Source organism: Lichenostomus cassidix, chromosome 2, assembly GCF_008360975.1.
Source record: "Lichenostomus cassidix isolate B80296 chromosome 2, HeHo_3.0, whole genome shotgun sequence".
NCBI classification, from domain to species: domain Eukaryota; kingdom Metazoa; phylum Chordata; class Aves; order Passeriformes; family Meliphagidae; genus Lichenostomus; species Lichenostomus cassidix.
In genome coordinates, this window is record NC_139482.1 from 74129781 (window position 1) to 74155269 (window position 25489).

The following is a 25489-nucleotide window of genomic DNA, read 5'->3' on the forward strand; positions in this document are numbered from 1 at the left end:
TAATTTTATCAGTCTCTGTTCCATAAATATAATCTTTTTCTTTACGTGGCCTCAAACATTCAAGACATTAATTCAATGTATTCTAAAGTACTGATTCTAATGTATTCTAAAGTACTGATTCTAAAGTATTCAGGCTACATGGTTCCAGTGTATCTACACAGATCATAAGAATTTTGAAATTGCATATATTTTGGCACTACAAAAACAACAACAAAAAAAAAGAGATTAGATTATAAGAAAAACATTTGGAAAAAAACTATGTATAGAAAAACTAACAGCAACAGCAACAAAAAAAAGAAAAGCTTGGGTGCACTTAGTGTTAACCTTGTATCTTGCATAAATAGCTGTGCTGAAACAAACGGGCTTTATTCTGTCAATAAAATTATAATAAGTTAGAGAATTGTAACTCAGTTCAAATCTATCATGTTCCCAGACTGTATAAATGTGGCCATTCATCTGCTAGAGTGACTGACTACCTGATAGGTAGAATTTTCTTTTAGCTTTATTACTTTTCACTTTATGGCTGATCCCTAGAGGTATATGTTCATCTGTGGTCCATTGGAGGATGACGTGATTTTATAAAGTATTAATCAAAGTTGATTCATTTCTTCGTAACACTAATTGAATTCTCTAACTTAAAAAAATCTACTCCGCAGTCTCAAAACTAATGGCTGAATGGAGAAGGGGAGAAATCATCTAAAAGAATAAGCTGCATAAAACTTTTGAGAAAAATATAATTAATTAGAAATTATGAAGTCATTAGGTTAAAATTCTTCATAATTTGCAAAATAATGATATCACATCATTACTTGCAAAATATTTTTAAATCAGTATTTTTTCTGACATCATACAATTCAAAAAAATTTATTACAGAAACTTACATGAGAAATTTATGAAGAAAGAAACAATTATATTTTTTATGATAATTGCACTTCCCCATCCAATGGAAAATAGGAAGAAATTCCTACATGTCTCTATTTTGGTCTCTCTGCCTTTTTTTTTTTTTGTTTTTTTTTTTGTTTTTGTTTTTGTTTTGTTTATAATATTGTAAGCAGCCCATTACTCACTAGTACTGTTGACCATGGGCTAAGAAAGTGTCAGGCTAGATGTAAGGAATGCAGATAGAAATTGCAGTCTTGGATGTAATTGTAGTGTTGCATTGAATGTTTCCTGTAGTGCTCACCTCTGTGAGAATGTAGAAATATTTCAGCTTTCTATAAATGTCTGGAAACATTAGGAAGAGTTTAGGATATAAATATTGTCTCAGTGCTAGGTACTAGAAATTACAAAGCTAAATTACTATGGCTCTTACCAGAGTAGATACGGGTTATATGGTTCTGTAAAAAGGATGCTACTATCAGGACTGTAATATTTGCCTTATCTAACCCAGCATGGTCAACATGGTATGGCACTGTGCCATATATTGGGAGTCTGAGAAAGAGAGACCTTATTGGAACCACACCCTGCCTTTCTTGTATCCGACCTGTTAAGCAGACAGAACACCATGGGAAGGATTCCCTATCCTCACTCTGTTCCACTTCACTGAATGTGGTGACTTAAGCGGTAGGGGAGAATGGTGACAAGTTCCTCCCCAGTCCTGCAGGTTCATCAGTTCTGTGACTGTCTCGCTGTTACGGGTGCCCTTGCATAACAGGCAGGGGAGGTGCTGGTCTCCCCTCTCTGCTGATTTGCAATAGGACATAAGAAAATGGAATGAAACTGTGTCAAGGGAAGCTCAGACTGGACATTAGGAAAAGGTTCTTAATTGAGGGGTTGGTCAGTCATTGGTACAGACTCCACAGGAAAGTGTCAGAGTGTCTTGAATACTTCTTTTAGTCATATGGTTTAGTTTTAGGTAGTCCCGCAAGAAGCAGCAAGTTGGACTTGATGATCCTTATGGATACTTTCCAGTCCAGAATATTATATGATTCTATGATAGAATTATCCACTAAAAATGCATCAATATTTTTATAGAATGCCTTGCACTCCCGTTACTATTGGTACATCCAAGTGTGATAGTTTACTATCAATTAGGTGTGATGGTTGGACCACTAAACAGTCACATAAACATACCCAAACAGTGTTTTTTGAAATTTCAGGTTATTCAAACCAACTACATAGAGAAGGATCCTTTCCTATATAAGTAGGGTTGGTGAGTGGCAATAATGAAATAGGGTGAACAACAAAAGAAAAGACATGTTGCTTTCCCTACCAAATGTGAAAGAGGACCTGCTGCAGATAGGTGGTAACAAAGGTCAGATGTCATGCCTCTTACTGGGGGAAACAACACAGGAACAATTCTCTTTGTTCACTGTTTCCAATTTCTGTAGACTGTTGTCATCCTCTTTTATATATGTATTTTCACCACACAAGTCATGTTTGTTAGATAATAAATATTTGTTCTTTTTTTCCTTTGTTATACTTTAAACCCATATCAGTCTTTAATAGGACTAGTAGCTAATGACTTGTACATGTTCCTTGTATTTATGTTATTCTCAGACTGCATTCTTAAAACCTCTGCTATCACCTGCTGCCTGCACTCTCAATCCTGGTACTGAATATCAGTGTTTCAAATAGGCTTAATCTTACCTCTACTTTAAGAAGTGTCAAAATAAATTTAAAAAAAAAAGTGAGCTATTCTGCACTTTTGCCACACTGTTGTCTGTTTATGCACATCTGTACTGCAGCCACAGTGGTGAGATGTTCCTCTGAACTCTATATTCACTCATCTGAATATCAGAATTAAGACAAACATAGTATCACATCATACTGAGAAAAGAAAAGAAAGAAGTGCTCATGTAGTGAAAACTTGAAATAACTAAAATCTGTGCACCCTTGGAGTACAGGGTTTGCGCCATCCCAAAACACCCTCTATTAGAGGGAGCTATAAGATCAGCAGGAGGTCAGAAAAACACTATTAAGTCTTTATCTACTCCATCTGCCCCGATCCTTGTGCTATCACATCATGATATAGCCAAACACCAGCCTCTTTCAGACCACAAACGGCACTTTTGATTTCTTCCTCAAGGCTGTGGTACTAACCGGATGGATACCTGAGAATGTGGCTATTTCTATTATCAAATAGAGTCTCTTGACAAAGGCCCATAAATTCTTTGTTGTCTTGTTCAGCTTTCTTCTGTTGCTCATTAAACATAGAAAAGGCAGAGATAAGTGGGCTACCTTCAGGATCTTGCAGCTGGGTCACTATCCTAGAAGACAACTTGTTCTCCTGAAGTATTTGTACTGATTTCTGGATATTTTATCTTCTTTCTCTGTTTCCTTTCCTTACTTTAAAAGTTAATTCTTATGGTTTTGACCCAGAATATTCTTATGGTTTTGACGACAGTCTTCTCCTCTGCCCATCATACTTTTCGCCATCTTTTTCTGCTCATTTGAAAGTTTCTTTTCAGAACTGCAGATAGTCTATTTTCCTCTGTATGGATTTTCCTGTGGGTTTTGCCTATTAGTGTATTTTAGAAAAAGAAAAGTTTTGAGAACTTTCTACTTAGACCTTTTATATATAAATATATATATTTAGTTTCACAGCCCATATTTTCCCTAATCATTCCTTATCCTTATTGCATCTTGTAACTTTTCTGCTTCTAAATTAGGAATATCAATACATGCTTCAGAAGATGTAACCTCCCTCTGGGTTTACATGTGAAGTCCAGGTTGGGTGCCCTACAACTGGCCTGTCATCTCTACCTCTTTTTATATGTTTTTCTTTCTGTTCATATAGCAGTTAGAGCTACTGATGCTTAACTTCCTCATTAGTTCACCAATTCCCAATGCTTAGTCCTCTCTGCCATGGCATTTATCTTCTAACACTTCCTTCTGGTTTCCTATTCACAAAGATATCTTAAAACCTTTTATTCATATAGCGTTCTCTAAATAAACCCTTTAGCATCTTCTGGTTTATGGCAGGTTTCAAAAACCAAATTATGATATTTTTAGATTTTCCCTTTAAAGGGACATCTTAAAAGAATTTAGATAATCCACCGCTGTGCTTGTTTACTACTTACTGTTTTCTAAGTTACAGGAGTACCATGTAGTCAATGATTTTCCTGACATTGATGTCTCTGAATATGCAGCCCTTTTCAGTTCTTTCCTGTATTCTGCAGCATGAAAGAGATTATTTCAGGGGAAAACGTGTGTCATTATTTCTGAGGAAAATAGGTGTCATTATTTCCTGACATTTCCACTTTAATAGCAGAAAATTTCTATAAATTTGGCTAGTTGTTCGTATGGATAATTTGCTATGGAGGGTAGTTGCTCTAGTTAAACATCACATAACTCAGCTGGGAGTAAAGAAAACAAAATCTAAAGTCAGAATCCAGCTTTACAATGGATACTGTATGGATTGCTTTACCTAGATAATTATCTTCAGAAATTTTTATCTAATATGTATGCATCATAAACGAATTGTGAGGTCGAAGCCATTAATACTTCATGTTTGAAAATGCTTGGAACAAACATATTAGGAACGGCCAAATATATTAAATCCTGTTATAGTCCTGGACCCTAGGGAGATTCAAACATTATAATTAAAGTTATGTTAAAATATGCCTTCTGAGAACTACAATAATATGACAAAAACTTGTTTAATTCTGGGCCAGGTTTACCACCATTGAATTTTAGTTCACGGTATAATAAAACTGGCGAATGCTCAAGGAGAATATAACAGAATTCACTGGTGTTTTATTAATTAACATAGATCGTGCCATATTTGTAGATTCTTAGAATGGTTTGGGTTGGAAGGGACCTTAAAGATCTTCTAGTTCCAAACCCCCTGTCATGGCAGGGATGCCACCCACTAGACCAGATTGCATAAAGTCCCATCCAGCCTGGCCTTAAACCAGTGTCCCAGCCAAGGATGAGGCATCCACAGCTTCTCTGAACAGCCTGTTCCAGTGGCTCACTACCCTCACAGTAAAGAATTTCTTCCTTAAATCTAATCTAAACCTGGTCTCTTTCAGTTTGAAGCCATTCCCCGTTGTCCTGTCACTACATGCCCTTGTAAAATGTCCTCTCCAGCTCTCCAGTATGTTATCTCTGTCTCCTTTATGCACTCCTATAGAGTTCAGATTAGGTTTTAAGTCCTGAAGGCCAAAGACCACCTTCATCAGAAGCAACTTGTGACTATGTAAAAGACAGAGCAAGGCCTAGACCAAGTGGTGATCACTAAGTGACTCCCGTACCGTAGTTTTTAAGCCCCGGCAAAATTGATCGTCTTCACTGCCTTTGGGTTTCTGGTCCAGGTTTCAGACCAGAACAAAAAATACATTTTTTAATTGAGCATCGGTGGTCTTCAGTGTACTGAAGCAAAGCAAAACCAGCTGGTGATTTGACAGCTGATGTGCACAATGTAACTCATACAGCGATAGCACTACTCCTGTTTGCTCCTTGACATGGCTTCTGTCAGGTTTTTAATAGGAATCACTGATCCTGCTGTGAAAGCTTAGAGAGCACGTCTCTTTTCCTCTCATAGCAAGGGCCAAGATCAAAGAGGTGAGTTCTGCATCCTGAATGGCACTCGGAAGTGTAGTGGTGCCCTTGCACTTCTCCTGCCAGGTACCTGACCCATGGCTGGCCTGTAAAAGCCAAAGAACTGAGGCAACATTAAAAAGTAAAGTTTATCTTTACTGCTTTTGTGTAGTGGGGTGTACATTGTCTTGATCACAACCCACCAACTGCACTGTGTGATAGTGATGAAATTAAGGAGCACAAGTCTCTTTCCACAGACTTTAAAGGGAACAGGTACAAAACTGCAGTTTTCAGAAGTGTCTGGTTTTTTGGAGTGTATATATGCAGCCATGCTCGTTGTAGCTGGAGAGAAGGATAGATTATATAATTTGCCCTTTTTCATGTCCATATGTAGTAAAATGGTATTAATTAATACATGTTCATTATGACACTCATAACTAAGGCATCAGTAACTGTTAGACACATATTACTACATTTTAAATGGAATTATTTTAATGTATTTCAAAGTTATTAAACATGTTCTTCAGTTTCCTTCCAAATTATTCTTCAAAGTGAATTCTCCATGTTTTTTTTAAACTGAAATGAAATAAAAATCTTATACAATTGACCTTTTAATAGGTACCTCTAGTTTGCATATATGAAGGAAACATGAAAATTAGAAAAAAATAAATTATTCTGTTACATGTAATAGAGAAAAAGTATTGCCTTTCAGGGGTTTGTAATGTAGAAGTTTTTGATTAATACATCATGCTGTTGTGACACACGCCTTGCTTATGACTGTTCTCTGTTTTTATGGCTAAGAAATGGATGAGTTGGAAACTTTACTTGCATAATCCCATGTTGGTCAGTGATTTGGGTTTTTTTTACCTTTTTCTTGTTAACTTACAGCAGTTTACTTACTCAACATGATTGTCTTATCCTTCTTTTACAAAATTCTGCTATTTCAGAGAAAATATTCTTAGGAACAAGTATACATTCTTGCACTGCAGTTTGCTATATAGTAGGATGGTCCAAAAATGCATTTTAGAATCAAGGTAACACTCCCCAGAACTTAAATATATTCAACAAAAATGCCTATTCATCATTTAACAGAATAGTTATATAGACATATGTCTACAAATGGAGTTCAGTGTGGCTGAAGACATGAGACATTTGTGAATCATAAAGAGGCAAAGCTTTTAGAACAGATCTATCATCCCTAAATTATTATTTTTAAAAGATGTTCAGATTTTCAAAATCATCCATGTTCTAGAGGGTCACTAAAGCAATCTTTACTATAAAGGAAAGTAATTTTATCTTATTTTCTTCATAATTGTGTAGCAATTTTTATCTTTTTTTATTTTGTTTTGTGTTTGGGGCTTTGTTCTGTTAAATCTGTGATTCATTCCATTTTAGTATGGAATAATATAACCAGGAATATGCCTATTTTTCCTTCTTTATGAGATGAACGTACTTTTGGAGAGTCACTGAAACAAGTCTTTCTATACTCTAGCAGTTTAAAGCTGAACATTTCTGAGAACTCATCTCTGTTTCAACTATTAGGTACATGCTCATTCCCTTGATATTGGTGCTGAGACTGAACAATTTACTTGTGAAAAGCAGATTTGTCATGTCACTAAATCCCAAATAAATGGACAAATAACATTTGCTTCTACTTGTCTTTCTAAGTATGTTAGAATAAATACTTAGTATAGACAGATGATGAGAGGGGATAAATAGTTGTGCCAAGGATCTTGGATTTATAGGGGCTTTATTTCATAATATTTGACAGTATTTGGTGGGAAAAAGAATTTTGAAAGAAGTGGGATAAAAGGAGAAATAACTTTTAAAGTCTTCTTATGCCCAGAGTAGCCCATGGCTAGCCAGTCATAGTTGTGTATATGATGATTTTTCTTCCTTTTTTTTTTTTCAATTCTTTCCTACATACATAAAATAATATCTGCACTTTATGGATGCATAATGGGGGAGATTCTTTGTCAGAGTTTGTTTCTCTGATGGAAGAATTGAACAGGATATAGAAAATATTTTGATTGAGCCAAAACTGTCAGCAGTAATGGCAAATATTTCATGTTTTGAAGGACTGGATTATTCAGCTAAAGTTTGGAGAATGTCTTTAATGGTAGAAAATTTTCTGTAATATAAATAATCAGCATATTTCAAAGTTCATATGGCAACATTTCTTCTAGTGGTGTCTATCTATAGTTATACTTAGAAAGCAGGTAGAACTGATAACTTGTTTGTCACAAGTTCCAATGACCTGTTTAATCATCTTTTGCTGTCATGTTCCTGCATGTGTAGTTTCATATCATCCTGATATCATTGAACAAAAAGAAAAAAAAAAAAAACCAAAAAAAATCCACAAAACACCCAAGCCTGTTCTAGGCAATAGAAAGCAGGTATTTCTTGCAATAAAAACAAATGTCATCTGAAAAGAGGATATGATTACATGAAATTTTTTTAGTTGGCTAAGGATAAGAATTCGGCTCAACCACAGTTCTTGTTTACATTTGGTAATTAAATCTTAATCACCCATGTGGGATTAGGGAAGTTTAGTTTCAATTTATGTAGAAGGAGACCTGAAATGGGAAAGAATGTACCCAATGGTGACTAAGAGATCACAAATATATTTGGAAAATCCAATTGGTATTAGCTGAAATTTTCTTTCATGTCTTTTGGAATGGAAACAGATGCTCTGATACCTCCACATAGTGCCATGTGAAACTAAGTTGATTCTGTATATTTCAGGTACTTCTGTGGTCCAAGTTACAGCTACTGATGCTGATGACCCTTCATATGGAAACAGTGCCAGAATTATTTACAGCATACTTCAAGGGCAGCCATATTTCTCTGTGGAACCAGAAACAGGTCACAAAAATTTTCATTATTTTCATTTCCCATAACTTGTCCTTTCATTTAGATCCCCTAAAAAACTTCATTAAAAAAACCAACCAAAATGGAAGAATATTTCTTTTTTCTCATGATTTATAATTTTTATAATACATATAAAATTCAAGAGTTATGACCACTGAAATTATGAAGTACAAGTAATTTCACAGTGGTACTACTGAGAGCTTAAGATCTGCATAACAACATTTCTGATAAAGGCAAGAATAAAGCTTTATGTCCTAGAAAATATTGTTCTTTTTTCCCTAACGATTCTACTTGGATTAATAAAAGGCATTCTTTCTGCTCCTAAACCATGTGCATAAATATCTTGAATCATTTTTACTATGAAAATGGAAAGGGACCTTTGATGTAGAACTAAGTATTTAACCAAGATATAGACTGTACTGAAGGCTATTATAAGAAGTCTGCTATAAAACTTATGGACCAAAATTTGTACTTTGAAACATTAAATGACTATTTTAGAGATATATTTCAAGACTAGTACAAAAAAAATGCAGCAGATTGCTGCACATAAAAAAGAAATATATTATTAACTATTTTATTTTTCAATTTATTTATTTTAGGCATCATCAGGACTGCTTTGCCAAACATGAACAGAGAAAACAGGGAGCAGTACCAAGTAGTTATCCAGGCAAAGGACATGGGAGGCCAGATGGGTGGATTATCAGGAACCACCACTGTGAACATCACACTGACTGATGTCAACGACAATCCACCTCGCTTCCCCCAGAGTAAGCTGCATTTAATAGTTGACTTGTGCTGTAAGAGTTAAGCAATCACCATCTGGTTTAATTTAGAGTAAATCTAGATTATGGGGCACACATAAACAAAAGGCTTATGTACTGATTATTATTATTAAAGCAGTGTATTAAATGTTACAGCATTTGTTTGTTAGAAAACAGTTACATGATCAAATATAACTGCAGTAAACCTGGAATACCTCCCAGTACTATGGGGAGTGATAGTAGGTGGACTCATAAGAGCATTAGAGCAATGTTTTTTCTTTCCTTACCTATTGCTTAAATCCTACATGCTCTCCCACTGGAGAATTACATGTTGTAATTCTAGATATGCAGAAATGTTTGAATTGTAGTATCTGCTTTAATATTTAATCATGAAGAATGTGGAAAAGAAATTACTTGAAGGGAATCAAACAGATTTGTACTTTTTCAGCTATAGAGCTACAAAACATCATAGAAAATTTAACAAAATAAAGTAAATTGCATTTAACATTTTTAGGGATTTTTACCACTTTGGTGAAGGTTTTTATAATGCTTTTGGCCTTCTGATAATACTGCTGTAAAGATTTTGTATCCTCAAACTAAAATGTAAAATTTTCTTGGTCTCCGTCTAACATTGAAATATTAAACTATGTAACTACAAACTTGTAAAGGTTAAGCATTTTAAATACATTTGAAGCCTTTTGCATAAACTGAAGTTGCAATATTTGCAGGATGATTTGGACTTACTTAATACATAAAGGATTTAGAGTATCCTCACCACACGTTTTATACACTGTATAATTCTACTGAATCCTGTAGTTACTGATGCACTCTTCAGGATCAAAATATCAGAATCAGCTTCAAATTATACTCTGTATTGCACCAGGGCATACATAATTTTGTTCAATTTAATATTGTATTTAATATATACGTGTTTAGCTACGATGTTTTTCAACATATCATTTCATACACACTCTCAAAAAAATCATGCACCATCGAGTAATTAGAGTTTGTGCATTTCCACAAAGGTCCTATTCTGAACAGAATTTATTGTTAATTTATCAATGATGTTCTTTGTTTTTCCACAACTTTTTCAGTTATTATTTTTGTTGTTTTCATTTGTGTACAGAAGATTATGGTATTTCCAGTGCTGTGCAGGAGAGGAATGCTGTATTACTCCTCTCTGGACATACTAAGGAAGACTATTCAAAGAGGTGTCATGTTGAAAGCCTTACAGAAAAAAAAAACCAAAACAAACATTTAAACTTAAGACAGCATAAAAACTTCAAACATGCATATGTATGCTTTTATTTTTCTTCTTTTTTTCTTCTTTCTTAAGCACTGTGTTAAATTAGAAGTTAGAATAATGAAATCAACTTTGTAAACCATTTTTACATTACTTATTTGGCAGTCCAACATCACATCTGAATAACAGGAAGATGTGATGTAGCATTTCTGCATTTTTCCTTAATGTCAGTTTAAATCAGATGTCTCATTTGCTTTAAAGAAAATTAATTTTACTCTCATGGGCTGTTATGTTTCTCTCTACTTTCTGCTGTCTTTGTTAGATAGAAATGTATGTTTCAATGGAAATGAAAATTGAAACATTTATAAAGATTACTCATTATACTAGATATATGAAAGTAAAAATAGCTATTGACTTTTTGAAAAAATCTTTATATTTAATCTCAAAATGCAAATAGACATGATCATGATTAGTGATCTTAACAGAGTTCAATGAGACTGCTGGAATTGAAACTGATCAAGTTAAACTATTCCTATTCTATTCCATTAATAAAAAAACCAGATGTATTAGGTTTATGAGATAATAATATTCATAGCAGATTTATGAATTACCAGGGTAAGTATTAAAATGCCCATTATGTTTTCACAGTACTCAGCATATTGCAGCTATATGTTTCAATAAAATGTTTAATAACAGCTAAAATATCTCCCACAAGAAACTTGTATTAAAATAGTGGTAAATTCTACCTTATGTATTGTATCATACTTTCTCAAAACAACAACAAAAAAAAAAAAAAAAGAAAAAAGAACAAAAGAACCCCTAATTCCTCGTTTCTTTAGATTGTGAAACAAGGATTCTTCAAAATCTTTTTTTCCTCTTGAAGCTATACTAAAACCCACACAGATAACAATGGTGATGAGATTGAAAACTTTTTCAAGGTGCTACAGAAAGGTCATCAAAGACCTCAGACACTGTATCTCTGTTTCAACTTTACTATTTCCAAATGTTCTCGGAAGTAAGGAGATAGTGTTGATCAATGACAAACAGAAAATGTGATTTATGGACTTAGAAGCCTGAGTCTGAGTGAAACTCAGTGCACCTAAATTATGTCAGCCCATGTCTCCTGTGAGACTATAGCCTGTAGTACTTTATAATATTTACCTTTAAATTATATGCCTATTCAAGAGTGAATCAGAAGAAGGGTAAAAGAAAAAAATAAGATTGCTTTTTCATTCTTTATGACTGACTGAAGTATTTGCAATCCCAAGTGTGTAGACTTTAATCTTGCAGCTTATTTCTGCTCTCCTTAGTATAGGGAAAAGTATTTCTTTCCTTGATCCTACCATTCCTTTCCCTGACAGACAAATCAAAGGACATCACTCACTGGAGTAAGTGCACAGAGTAAACTACTCTGCTTGAGAAGAGAGAAATAAGATTGACAGCAGAATTTTGCGAGGATAATTCTAGTTTGATGTAGTTTGTATTCTGATACAGTGTCTAAAGCTGCACTGAATCCCATACTTAGTCATAGCGTGAAATGTCTTCAGTGACAAAAATAATAAAATGAAATGTCTCATACTATGGTGGACGTTTGTGTAAATGGATAGGTTAGATTAAAGATTATATTTCAGATGATAAGTTTCTGGGTTTTTTTCACTCTGTGTTTCTACTACCTCATTGGCAATTCAAGATATGAGCTCTTACCACTTTGTAGAGTAAATTAATGACTTGGGTATTGCACTGGGATAAAGTAGTGTCCACAAAGCATAGCTTGGAATGTAGCTTAAAGCACAAAAGAAGAAAAATATGGGGAATAGCTGACACCTCATAAAAATTATTATAACATATAAATATTAATTGGAGGGGGAGGGAAACAGTCTTTCACCATAGTTTTATATGGTACTGTTTAAGTACTAAAAGGGTGTTAATCTTTCCTTTTGTTTTTTTTTTAACCATTAGGTGATTACAGAGAGATTCTATACTAGTGAAGTATACAGGCTTAGATATTAGAGAAAAGCAGTGAAAATGTTAGAGAAAACGCAGGATAAAGCACTCAATGGAACATCCAAATGCAAAAATAAATACATATAAATAGAATGTGGGGTGTACATAGCAATAATTCATTCTGCTGCTATATGTCAGTTTCATATTTAAAGCTGATTAAGTAATATTACATTAAGAAATTAAATTTCAATATTTTTCATTCAACATTAAAAAGCAAAATAAATGTGAATACATTCATTTTTTAGTTTTCATTTGGGTTTTTTTTAGGTTTGTGAAATGGGAATGTAATACCATAACAGAACAGAAAAAATAAGTCTATAGAAGCAGAAAAAAATCTCAAATGACCCAATGGTAATATGGTATTTTTATAGTGAGTGTCACTCTGTTACTGGCTTGAAATACACCAATAATCCTCAAATGATTCCTGCTTTCCTGAAGATATGATAAAGTCATGTTGCAAGTGACCTTCCCATATAGCTTTGCCACTGCTGCCTCCCCGTGTGTGATCTTGATCACACAAAACTAGTAACTCCATTAATGGATGTTTCTGTACTTATTTGTGGCAGTGTATATAGTTTCTGGGTTGCTTTTTGGGTAGCTTGTTCAGGTTTTACTGTTGTGGTTGCTGGCCTTTACTACTTCCACTTTTGTGCTATTATCAACTAAAGTATACTTCCAACCCATGTAACTTAGGTAGTCTCTAAGTAGAACAGCAAACCTTGGAAAACTTAACTAAGGCGAGAGAAGAAAGTGTTTTCCAATAGAGATTTGATGACTTCACTTTCATCTTTGGAATGACAAGTCTAGATGCATTCATTTTAAAATATTTTTCTGAGAATTCTACATAGCACATTATGTCCCCCACATGTTTTTCTAACATATGTTCTAACAGATGGCACCAAAGATCTCAACCTTTATTTACAGTTTTCACATTAAGGCCAGGACATAAAATACTAAAATGTATGTTAAGATACTTATTTCAATTTACTGCAGCAGGCCTGAATGATGACATTTGATTCCTGTGTATTTTATCAGCTGTATGACACCACAATAAAGAGATATAACCAAGAAAAGTAGCACAAACCAACAACTGTAATATTCCTAAGCCTAATTAAGTATTGAACAACTATAGGCAGACTTTCTGCTTGTAGACTTTAAAAAACCTCCCCCAGCATTAATGTATTATTCAAATTTATTTATTATGATATCTTACTATCTATTTTTGAAAGAAAAAATGTCAGTCTGCTGCATAGAATTGGACAGCAAAATCAAGGAATTCTATTCTTGTTATTGCTTCCATGATAAAATACATGTAAAATGTATCACAAAGATTGCCCTTAGATAATAAGGTGCATTAAAAAAAGAGTGAAACCTGGCAAGAACACAAAGCAGTCTTTCCCGATGATATTTCAGGAATGAAAGAAAAACGAGGACAAGTAAAGTACAAGGAAAAGAAAGGCAAGAAAAGTGCAGACATAGTTGATTCTTCTTTGAGAGAGAATAGACATCCTTCTCAACCCAACTTTTTGATTAATTTGTTTTTCCTACAAATTAGTTTTCAATCTTCTGTATAAAACGTTCCTCTGCATAGTTCTCTGCCTCATATTTTATCCATTCTCTCAGTATTAAATGGCAAAATCTCTGGAATAAAAAAAATACACAAAATTATGTTATCAGCTATTGTGTCACACAGTGTTACTTAGTGCCTGTGTACCAGCTTGTGGGGGTCCTGAATGGCTCTTTGTCTCTTTGACAGGTACCATCCATCTCCGCATCCCTGAGTCCTCCCCAGTTGGGACAGCCATTGGCAGTGTTAAAGCCACAGATGCAGACACTGGAAAAAATGCAGAAGTAGAGTACAGAATTATAGATGGTGATGGAACGGATATGTTTGATATCATGACACAGAAGGACACACAGGAAGGCATCATCACTGTGAGAAAGGTGTCTATTAACAGCATTCACTAAATGTTTTTTATGTCAATGTTATGTCACAAATATTCAGTGCTTAGATCATGTGATGACATGTGCTAACTGCTTAACATTTGCAAGCATCACCTCTCAGTGACTCAAAGGTTCTATTTCCTTTTAAGATGAACTGGAAATACAAGGTGGTGAGCATATCTAAGATGCAGCAAGGTTTAAAGCATTGTCTCCAGCAAAGTATTAAAAAGTGGACCAGCCCCAGTGTGTTAAAACTAATTATCTCTGTGATTTCAAATGCAGACTTCTTTAGTATTCATGTAACCTATTTACTTCAGCAAGCAATCACTCACTACTTCAGCAAGAAATCACTCCCGACAGCAAGCTCACTCGCTACTGAGGGACATATATTTTCCTTCTCTGTGAGATTCTCATCTACTTAGGTGACCAATGTGTGCCAGAACACAGACTTGAGTTGCAAGCTGAATGGTTTTGTTCCTGTTTCCTACATATGAGAGGGTTACCACAGGAGCAACATGTATGTAATGATGGTGTTCCTGCTCCAGAGCTAGCTTTAGTTCCGCCCTCTGTCTTGCATAGTCAGAGCATTTTCAGATGCTTATCGTCTAAGATCTTACACATAGAAGTGCCTCTCTCCTGCTCCTCAACAGTTTCCCCTCCAGAAGTTCCTTGGTCCTTGTCTTTGGGACTTTGTGATGTGTTTCCAAAGAGTTCAGGCATCATTTTCCTCATAAAGCACTGTTTATATTAGCTTTTCAAACAAATGTCCTTAAGCATAGAATAATGAAATAAACAGTGGTATAATATACATTTTCACATTTCTTGATAATGGCAACCAAGGAAAAGATAAGTTCTGCAAAGATAAGAGAGTTCTTTTTTCATTTCTGTGTTCTTCTCTGTTCATAGTCAGTGCAGAATTTATCTGGGAAAAATGAAGAAACAAAGTTTGGGGTCTAATAATTTTGCTTTTTCCTAGAAATTTGTGAAGACTTCTCTTGAGATGCTCTTTTCTTGCTTGCTTCAGATTTTTCACACAGATTACTATTACATTAAATCAACAGAGTCTTAAAAAAAAAGTGTAATAGCTGAATCAAGCATAAAAAAATTATGAGTTATAATAGAGCAGTTCCAAAAATGTCTCCCATAAATACTAATGAACAAGATCTTCTGATTTTGTCATTAACAGTCTGACAGAATTTGCATTTTTCAGGAAGCTTTCTTAGTGATGAATAAATAGTTTATTCAATACCAGAGACAACAGCACTAACAAGCAAGGAAGGAGATGAGAATGCTCAGTTCATTGATTTATTAAAATATTCTTTTTCTTTAATTATTTATCCACATTGATTGTAATTTTCTTTTCAGTGCTGAATAACTACAAATAGCTTGTGTTCCTTTACAGAGCATGTAAGTCATTAAGTCTGAATTCAATATCTGCTGTAAAAGAACTTTTTCTATACAAATTTTTTTATACAATTTCTCAGACAAAATAATTGATTTTCCACAATTTCATCTATTTGGGCAACAGTTTTGTTCATTACTGTTGATGTGCTGAAATGCCTGCATAATCCACAGGTTTCATATCCATGTTTTGCAATGTAGCTGGACAAGATATCCAACGTGGATGTGAATGTTGTAGTAGCAAGTTTACATATTCATGGTGCACATTCTGTCAAATCACACCAGCTCATTAGAAAAAAGCAGGACTAGCTTGTCTTCTTTGCTTCTAGGCTTGAAGCTAGCATCCCTTAACAGCAGAATGATGCACACTGCAGACACACCAATAGCCTCAGATCTAGGTCAAATAGTAGCACTGTGTTGCATTTCTCAATTGTATTCATAGATGTTCCCCCATCTGCTATAATTACTTTTTTAAAACAAGTATCGGGCAGTGAGGAAACATATTCTTTCACCGGACTGCATCTTTCTGATTTTGAATCGTGTATTTAAATATCTAACCTGTCACCTTGGCATCTTTCATGAACATTAATTAGTATTTGAAAGCAGCTAGGCAGAAAAAAAATAAGTTATCAACCACCCATTTTGATGAATGAAAACAACTAGTTCTGTATATCTCTGAAATTCTGTGGGACTTAATAAAGTCTTCTTTTTATTCAGAAAGGTAGATTTTCAGCTTGCTCATTTCCTTAGAATTATTAATTAGCTAACACTTTTCATCTATGACAGCTAGAAAAATTTGAAGGAATAGAATTCTTTTCTATCCAAAATGATTTCTAATTATAACTGTGAACTGCTCCTCCTTCTATTTTAAAAAGGAACTGCTGACAAAAATGTCAAATATATTTAAAAAAACCCCCGTCTGATGTTGGATTCATTAAATTAAATGAAAAGGTACAAGATTAAACCTTACTGTTTCTCTAGATATAGAGAGCTTTGAAACACACACCTTCCTCAACAGACACTTAAAACATTCCTGATATTTAAGGCCAGCTACATAGGCTTGACAATAAGAATACTCTAGCCATTTTGATTATCCAGGATTTTACAGTATTTCCTATGAAATACTAGTGTTAAATACCTTGTTCTGGAATGTTTGTATTTCTAGTCAGTATCTCAAGTATTTTAAATGCTTATATGATTGTTTCAAACCCATATCCTTATGAAAGAGCTGCAAAATTCCCTGAATAACTGGTTAATGTCCACTGAAGATATTTTTGTCATTCATGCTGAGATAATTCAACTAAAATTTAGGAAAAGACAGTTCTTCTAAAAACAATGGTAATTTCTTATTAGACAGAATGAGTCCTGTGGTGGGGAAAATATTAATTATCTTGGTGTTCCCACAATGCAGTGAAGGATCTGATAAGGCTTGAGTCCTTTTCAGTTTCCATTATGTATATAGGTCAACATCTGTCCATATGTAAATCTAATTTAATAAAATTTATCGCAATTTTTGTTTTTAGCCACTGGACTATGAGACAAGACGCCTTTATACTTTGAAAGTAGAAGCTGAAAATACCCATGTGGATCCACGTTTCTATTACCTTGGGCCTTTCAAGGACACAACTATTGTGAAAATCTCTGTGGAAGATGTAGATGAACCTCCTGTTTTCAGCAGATCTTCTTACCTTTTTGAGGTGCATGAAGATATTGAATTGGGGACAATAATAGGAACAGTAATGGCACGGGATCCTGATTCTGCCTCAAGTCCAATAAGGTAATACTTCAGTGTCTCTAAACAAATTATTTGCTAAAGAAATGAAGATAAATAGTAATACAACATGAATTTCACATAGAGGATTTTTCTATTATTTATTAGTGTCCCAGAGATAAACAGAATTGAGAATGGTGTTGTCTGTAAACCTCCAGACTTATCAGGCAACAGCCATTTACTTGCACACAAGAGACATGGAAAATATTTTCCAGCGCTTCAATTCATAGAAAACTTAAAAAATTACACCTTGATTTCAAGTAGGTTCTTCAGGATTGCTTCTTGCTTCACACTGTGAAAAACTTTTAGAGTGCTGATGAAATAAGTTCTAGTCTTCAACATAACTATTACCATATATGAAGTAAAATGAAATGGTCATCATATAGGCGAAGTAGTCTTAAACGTGATTTCTCAACAAAATGGCAGGTTGTCGCTGTTGAGCAGCTAGCAGAGTAATGAAAGCACCAGTTCTCAGTGGCAAGAAGGAATGGCCTTTATTGTTTTGATTTCATCACATATATAGAGTTCTCAAAAGTCACCCAGATTGGTCAGTCAGAAGCCTTCCCCCAGGCCTGATTGGCCAGGCCTGCACTGCCCAAGTTCTGGGACACTGTTCCAACAACATCCAAACTTTATCTTTATTTACAAAACACAAGAAAACTTCTCATGGGAAAAACCTGTGCTAGCCACAGCAGGTTTTTGTTTTATTTTAGTTAACAGTTATAATAGTAAGCTAGCATTAAAAAACCATCATTTGAACAAGTCTTAATTGCACTTTCAGAAGTTTTAGTTGGCTGTTCTAATTTCCTTTTTTTTTTTTTTTAATTCATTTTGGTGCTGACTTGTTTGTTGGGGTTTTATTTTTTTGTCATATATTTACTGTGATGGTGTGTGGTGGAGTGAGCAAACAACAGCCAACAAAAACAGATAGATTTTATTTTCATATCCCATCATTTTTTTATTTGGCTCAATTTAGTTAAGTACTGTAAGTACTTAACTAAACCAGATGCACGTGATGAACTGTTTAGCTCACTCATAATTTTTTATAGCAACATGAACATTTGTTTCTATTGCACTGTACAAGTGTACTATTTAACTTTTGTAAAATAGAATTCTGACACATAGTCTGATAAACAATCTGCATTTGGAAAATCATACATTTAATTCCACATCAAATGTTCAATTCTGTTTTGAAGGCAGTGTTAAATATTAGAAAAAGAAAGGGATGAAAGAGCAATTTTCTGATACTACTCTGGCACGACTATATTGTGTCAGTGGACATCTTGCCTGCAGAAGTATAGCAACTATAGAAACATAGAAGGTCCTTTAACATTGATTCAGGAAAGTGAAAATTCTGCATGTGAACTTATTTTTATAGAGGTTTTTTTTTTAACTTGGTCTCTAGTGAATTAATATGTCCTAAATAATGGAAGCTGAGCTTATATCAATACTTTCAAAGAGCTCATAAATTAGCTGTCAGTCTTAGTCTGAAGAAACAGTGTATCAAAGACAATTTTCCTTTCAGAATTAAAGTAATTATTTAATTCCTATACTGAAATTCTGATTTTTTAAATGACTCTGATATATGCCTATAAAAGCTTCATTTATCAGATATTACAATACTGTATCATATTTTTAAAATTCCTCAAATTATAACTCCTTATTCCATGAAGCTAACTTTCAGAATTTTCAGAAGTGTTTATAGAAACTAAATACATGCTTTTTGAAAACTAATCTTTGTACTGTAACACATAGAATGCAAAGCCTATACTTATGTGAAATATATGCTTTCTTCTACTGGCTATAATTTCCACAATACTTTTTATTTCTTTATCATATTTAGGTTTTCTCTGGATCGTCACACTGACCTTGACAGGATATTTAACATTCATTCTGGAAACGGGTCCATCTATACTTCTAAGCCTCTAGACCGTGAGATATCACAATGGCACAATCTTAGCGTTATAGCAGCTGAGATTAGTAAGAAAATTTGTCTTTTCCTTTTCCTTTCAGTTTTTCTTAGCCTGTGAAGTTACAGCTGCAACTCTGTGAGGAAAAAAGTGCTCCTGTCCTTGCCCCCTGCCCATTTCTGCTAGATGTTCTGGAAATGTGAATTGTGGGTAGCTGACAACAGCTGCCTCCTCATTGCTTTTTTCCTCACCTGCTTCCATCACTGACCTTTAACGTCCAGGTTACTTCAGAAATGTTACCCAATTAAATAATAAGACTGGAGTAATTCTGTTTTATTCCTTTTCTTGGAGAACATTAACATGATTTTGCTGTTAAAATAGCTGAGTTTAGCATGGTAATCTATGTTTTTGTCTCTATTGTTTTCTTCATTTCCTTAGAAATGCTTTCATTATCACTTCCTATGGTATCTACACCTACAGCTCTTTGAATGAATATTTCTGTTCTGTACATATTTGAATGAATATACAAGTTCTGTTCAGTTTGATCCTGAAGCTGTAGCATTTCTAAGACCATTTAAATAAGCTCTCTGTAGATACTTTCATGTTAAGAGTATAAAAAGAACAGCAGATATCCTCTTAAACCTGCTACATTTTTGAGATTAGCTTTAATTAATGGACACAATATTTTCTAAGGGACAAAGGTCTGATCTTTGAAATCAGCTATTAAGAATTACTTCCTTTCAAAGTCACTTATTTTTTAGGGCTACTTCTATATCAGTCAAAAAAAAAAGGAAAAAACACTGATCAGCAGTGAAACGTGGCTGGCAAGAGCTACACTGCAGAGAACTAAATGGAACATTGTGTGCTGCCAGTTAAACATTCTCTGAAAAAAAACCCAACAAAAACAACTGGATTTATTTTTCAAAAACCCTTTTTTCTTCTTGTGATGCATTCTCCTGAGCCTGCAACCATTCAGAGCGCTGTCCAATGTTTTACAAGTACTTTTCAGATTTATGTAATGATGAAACTTAGCATCCTTGTATAACTACATCTTAGTGCTAAACATACTTCCTTGTCAGGAAACTTGAAGCAAATTTACATTTTGGACATATCTGGAGAAGCTAGCATTCTCCAACAAGGTATGTTAGTTTTGGAGTAAAAAGGGAGATTCAGATCTTTAAATATTTTTAAATGTTACCTGTGGAGCATGGTAGAAAGAGAAAGCAGTGTTAGAACTCATTTGGAAAGTTAGTACAAACATGCAGAAAGCTATGAAAAAACATGTCCCAAACCTGGAAGTTTAAACAATTCAGGATGCCAAAAAGATCCACATCATGCTCTTTAGGAACGGTGTTATGGATAGCAAGCAAATATAATTCCAGCTGCTCCTAAATGTCTTTTGTTTTATTTGAAGCAGAGTAAAATGGGGGAAACCAGTAATTTGGAACAATTTCTTTCTGTTGTTACTTATCCAATTCCATTAATATTGTAAACTCATATAATATTTAGCTACCATCCAGCAGAATTCCAAGAAATGGCTGCACTTTTTTTACACTCAGGCATTATTTCATATTTTTGGTATGGCAACAAGATCAGCAAGTGCGAACAGGGAGACTTGTACTCCTGAATTAGCCTACAATAACAAAAGAGTACTCTCAATAATAGTAGGATATTGGCATTTGGCAAGGGGGACGTCATTCTTGTAACTTAAGGTCTGAGAATCTACACTCATATTTTAAAAGGCAATTTAAACACAAAAAATCTTATTCTAATAAACTCTTTATCAAATTTTTGGAGGGTTACTTTCATTTGTTTTGTTGGAATTTCTTTAAAGGGCAAGAGAGGAAAGTCAGACTTGAAATTTTTTCAAAATATATATGCATGTCATCAACTAAATTAATTCTATCCCAGCCAAAACCAACACAATGCACAAAGTCAGTTACATCTTTTCTCTGTAAAACAAACAAGATCAAAAGGAATTTTAAAATTATAGATCAAAAGCCTTACAAAACCTTGAGCCAAACAAATGATAACAAATTTGTTATTGTAGTAGTGGGCATACTTTTCATACACAATATTTGAATACATTATTAACATTTGCAGCCCCTTATCTTCATGAAAATCTTAACTGCTCACTATATCCCAATACTTCATTTTTTTTACTCTACACAAATATTTTCCACATTTTTGAGAAGGCCTGATTCTGACCTGTGACTGGTTTGTATGCTAAATATTGACCAGATTCAAACCTAATCTTGCATCCATATTGCTCATGAAATTTGGAAGAAAACAGAAAACTCTTAATAAGAAAATAACCTCATTTTTCTTCTCTCTTCTGTTGTCAGACAACCCCAAAGATACAACTCGTGTTCCTGTCTATGTAAGAATTTTGGACGTTAATGACAATGCCCCACAGTTTGCTGTATTCTACGATACTTTTGTCTGTGAAAATGCAAGAGCTGGACAGGTATGCCTTTGATAAACACTTCCCCCTATCCAGTTTTGCTACAGCACTCAATTGTAGATTGTTCTTGCCTATTGCTTGGGAAAAATCACATCCAAAATAGCTTTTGAAATGTTAAAAATGAAAGCAAAGTAGTGCTGTAGGTAAAGCTTAGAGTGAAATCCCAATATGTTACAACTGAATCAGTATGTTAGTCATTACTTTTCTTTACCTAACCCTGTACTGATGTTAAATTCTAACTCGATATGTCCAAGAGACATGGTCATAATTTGCCTTGCCATTAATTTCACAAAGTAGAACACTGTAAGTAAATACTAAAAAGTTTGATCTATATTTTCAATACTTCTCTAACGGCAAAATTCAGATATATTTCAATCCATGCTGACAGTGATTACAAAAAATTATATCTGCTATTTTTTTTTTTTTATTGTTAGATTCATCTTTGATTATCACACCAAAAATTTCTCAAAAGGCAATATAAAATGGTGACACTTTTTATTTTTTTTGCTTTTGAGAGGCTACACAATGTGTACTTCAATTTAAGTGAAATGGTTGCACTGTTTAATACCTAATTCCCAATAGGCAGTTGCTTATTAGAACTGTTTAGAAAATGTTTTCCTATTACATGTCCCGGAGCATAATCAGCCAATAATAAAGCCTTTAAAATGTTAACAGTAGTACCTCAGTGCAACCCTTTCAGTACCTTTGAACAGCATGGAATAGAAGTGCCAACTTGTTAACTGTTTGACATCCAAAGCTATAAGATTCAGGTTGTATTACAAATTTCACATTCTGGTTGCCATTCTTCCTTCCAAGGTGGCATCAGTTGGAACTTAGAACAAAGAATTTGAGGCCCAAATTTATAAGGCATAAAATATCTAAAGGTACTGAGCAAGTGTATTTGTCTGCTATGACAGTCGTAAGAGAAGTCAAGCTGTTACATAAAGAAAAATCACTGCCTAAAAATGTAGAATTCTTGACAGTTGAAGTGTCTTCTGTAAGTGCTAAAATAATATTTTACTCATTTTCAATATGACATATGGATTAAGAATTGGAAAAGAAGAGCATCTAATTTTCCTCTTCCAGTTTCACAAGAAAAAAAACTCCAATGTAAAAAAAAAGTACAAATGCATTAATCCACAAATTTTACTCACCTGAGTTTTCAGAATTTTATCTGTGCATAGATAAAATTATAGTTATAGATGGTACAGTTATAGATGGTACAGTTATAGATGGTACAGTTATAGATGGTACAGGAAATGTTAACAGAACAGTTAAATTTTCATATATGTGTTTTTTGAGGAACAGTTTTTTCTGTGCTATCTAGACCATTGAGGTCAGTAAAATTTAAAAGTAAATATAAAAGTTATTTCTACATTCCATTGTTTTTCTGTTTACATTCAGAATAGGCTGTCAGTTAAAAAGTTGAATGAAGTAACACTAATCATTTATAATGAATAAATGAAATGTTAAATAAGTTTACACATCCACAAATGTTTATTTATATTGTAATAGAGCTCAGTAATGTATTTATCAGAAAAAACCTGCCAAATTTATTGAGGGCTGTAAATATAAACATTTTTTAAGAAATCTGAGTTGCAAATGACTGCTTAAAGAAAACAATTCACAGGAGGAGAAAAAATGCAATGCAGGATAACATGAACAATCTATTTGAATGTAATTATATTCTTCTTGTTTACTGGCAGATCATAAATAAGACTTGTTCTTGAATTCAATCTCTCCTGAGAAATCTAATCAATCTAAACTGAACATGGTTCTCCAAGCTTGATTCCTCCCACTTTTCTGCTATTTTTCTTCTCTTTCAGATTTTCATAATTATGTTTGATCCATGAAATTTATATCTTTTGTTAGGTCACTGAAACTCCTGATGCTTCATCAGTCACAAATTCTGTGGTATTCATTTCAGTATTTCCCATCTACTAAAGACAGACATTGTAATGAATATTATACTTTTCCATGCACTTTATTTGTACAGAACCCTAAATTTCATACATATGCATACATATATACACACATGGTTACATATAGACACACACTACATACGATAACTACGGATGTGCACATATATACATATATATGCAAATATACAGCAAGAGAGAAATGTGACTTTTGTCATCTGAAAGACTCAAAGGGCCTGTGATTGTTTTCCTGCTTGCTATTACTGCTGATGACAGGTCGTACCGTGACCTTACAAACATTGCGAATATCCAATCTCAAAAAGCTCAAGCTACATACAAGCAGCACCTCTGGCAGAATGCTATTTTGGTGGCTGCTGTTCTTTTGACCCCCCAAAAATGAGGACAGTCTTGGTGCGATGGCATAAAGAGGACACAGGCACTCATGTGAGCTACACAAGGCTGACTCAGTAGGAGTTCAGGGAAAGAAAGCAGCAAAATGCTCAGACTGCTGCAGCCCTGAAACCAAAGAAGATCAGCTGTCCTCCACCCCCAGGTGAGAGGAGCCAGGAGCTGGGCATCTGGACAGATGGAATCCCACTGGTTTTGTCAGCTCCCAGCTGTCACACGTCTGGCAGCTCAGCTGCCAGTCTCCAAAGATCCTCTAATGTAAAAGACAAGAATCAGGTTAGAAAGTCAGTCCAGCTTTAGAGTGATTTTGCGTGGAAGCCGAGTATGATTTTTTCTATATATTTGTTTTCCCTATAGTAATTGTCAGAAGAGAGGTTCTTCTTCTCTCTTGGTAAATGATCTGCCAAAAGAAAAGAAGGCACAAGTCGACCTCGGTCAGCAGCCAGGTGCTCAGTCAGCCACTTCTTCAGTCTTCCACAGCACAGGGGGAGAAAAGGTGAAAAAGAAAGTGGATTGAGACAAAGACAAACTTACCAATTACAATCACTGAAAAAACAGATTCATGTTGGAGAAAGTTAACTTAATATTCTGTCCATTAAAAAATGGTGTAGGATGGTGAGAGAACTAAAACACCTCCCCTTGCCAGGTTCACCTTTACCCCTTTACTACTGACTTCCTCGGACACTGCCTCCTCACACTTTTCACTGCCCCAGGCGTGAGCACTTCCCATGGACTGCAGTCCTGCAGGATGAATCTGTTCCAGCCTGGACCATCCCCAGGCTCCGCAGGCAATCCCTGTCCCGCCGGTGTCCCTCCCGGGCCGCAGGGCCATCCCTGCCGGGCCTCCCCTCCCTCCCTCCGTCCCTGCTCCGCTCTCCCCTCAGGCTCGCAGGGCTGTTTCCCGCACGGTTCCCCTGGCTCAGCCCCGGCTGCCGGGCAGCGTTTTGCCCTCCCTTGGCCAGGCTTTCCCCGGGGCTGAGGGGCTCAGCCTGCCCTGCCATGGGGCCGATGGAAGGGAATTTGCTGTGTCTGCCATGGGGCCGGGCGGGGCAGACCCGGGACAGCACAGGGACAGCACTGGGACATCTCCACCTGCACAAGTACATGGTGATGTTTAAATGTCTTGTTGCTATCTTGCTGTCATTAACCTTGCTTTTACCAAATTCATGCATGCCCACTCCCTCTTCACGTGGCACAATGTTATGTAAATAGGTCTAGCTCAAAATGGATTCTCTTTCAAAGACAATTTAAAATATGAATGATGCAGTCTATTTTCCTTTTCTCTAAAACTTAATTTGGCATTGATTAT

General features: G+C 34.9%; 1 protein-coding gene across 2 annotated transcripts in view; it reads left to right on the top strand.

The window, feature by feature from the left end:
• CDH10 (cadherin 10) overlaps positions 1-25489 on the top strand; it is a 96955-nt gene that overhangs the window by 64492 nt on the left and 6974 nt on the right. For both annotated transcript variants that reach the window (XM_085052103.1, XM_085052102.1), the window contains exons 4-9: positions 8230-8349; positions 8955-9122; positions 14120-14307; positions 17232-17485; positions 19323-19459; positions 21735-21856. In XM_085052103.1, the coding sequence (XP_084908229.1) occupies positions 8230-8349; positions 8955-9122; positions 14120-14307; positions 17232-17485; positions 19323-19459; positions 21735-21856 (989 nt within the window). The remainder of the gene's footprint in view (positions 1-8229; positions 8350-8954; positions 9123-14119; positions 14308-17231; positions 17486-19322; positions 19460-21734; positions 21857-25489) is intronic.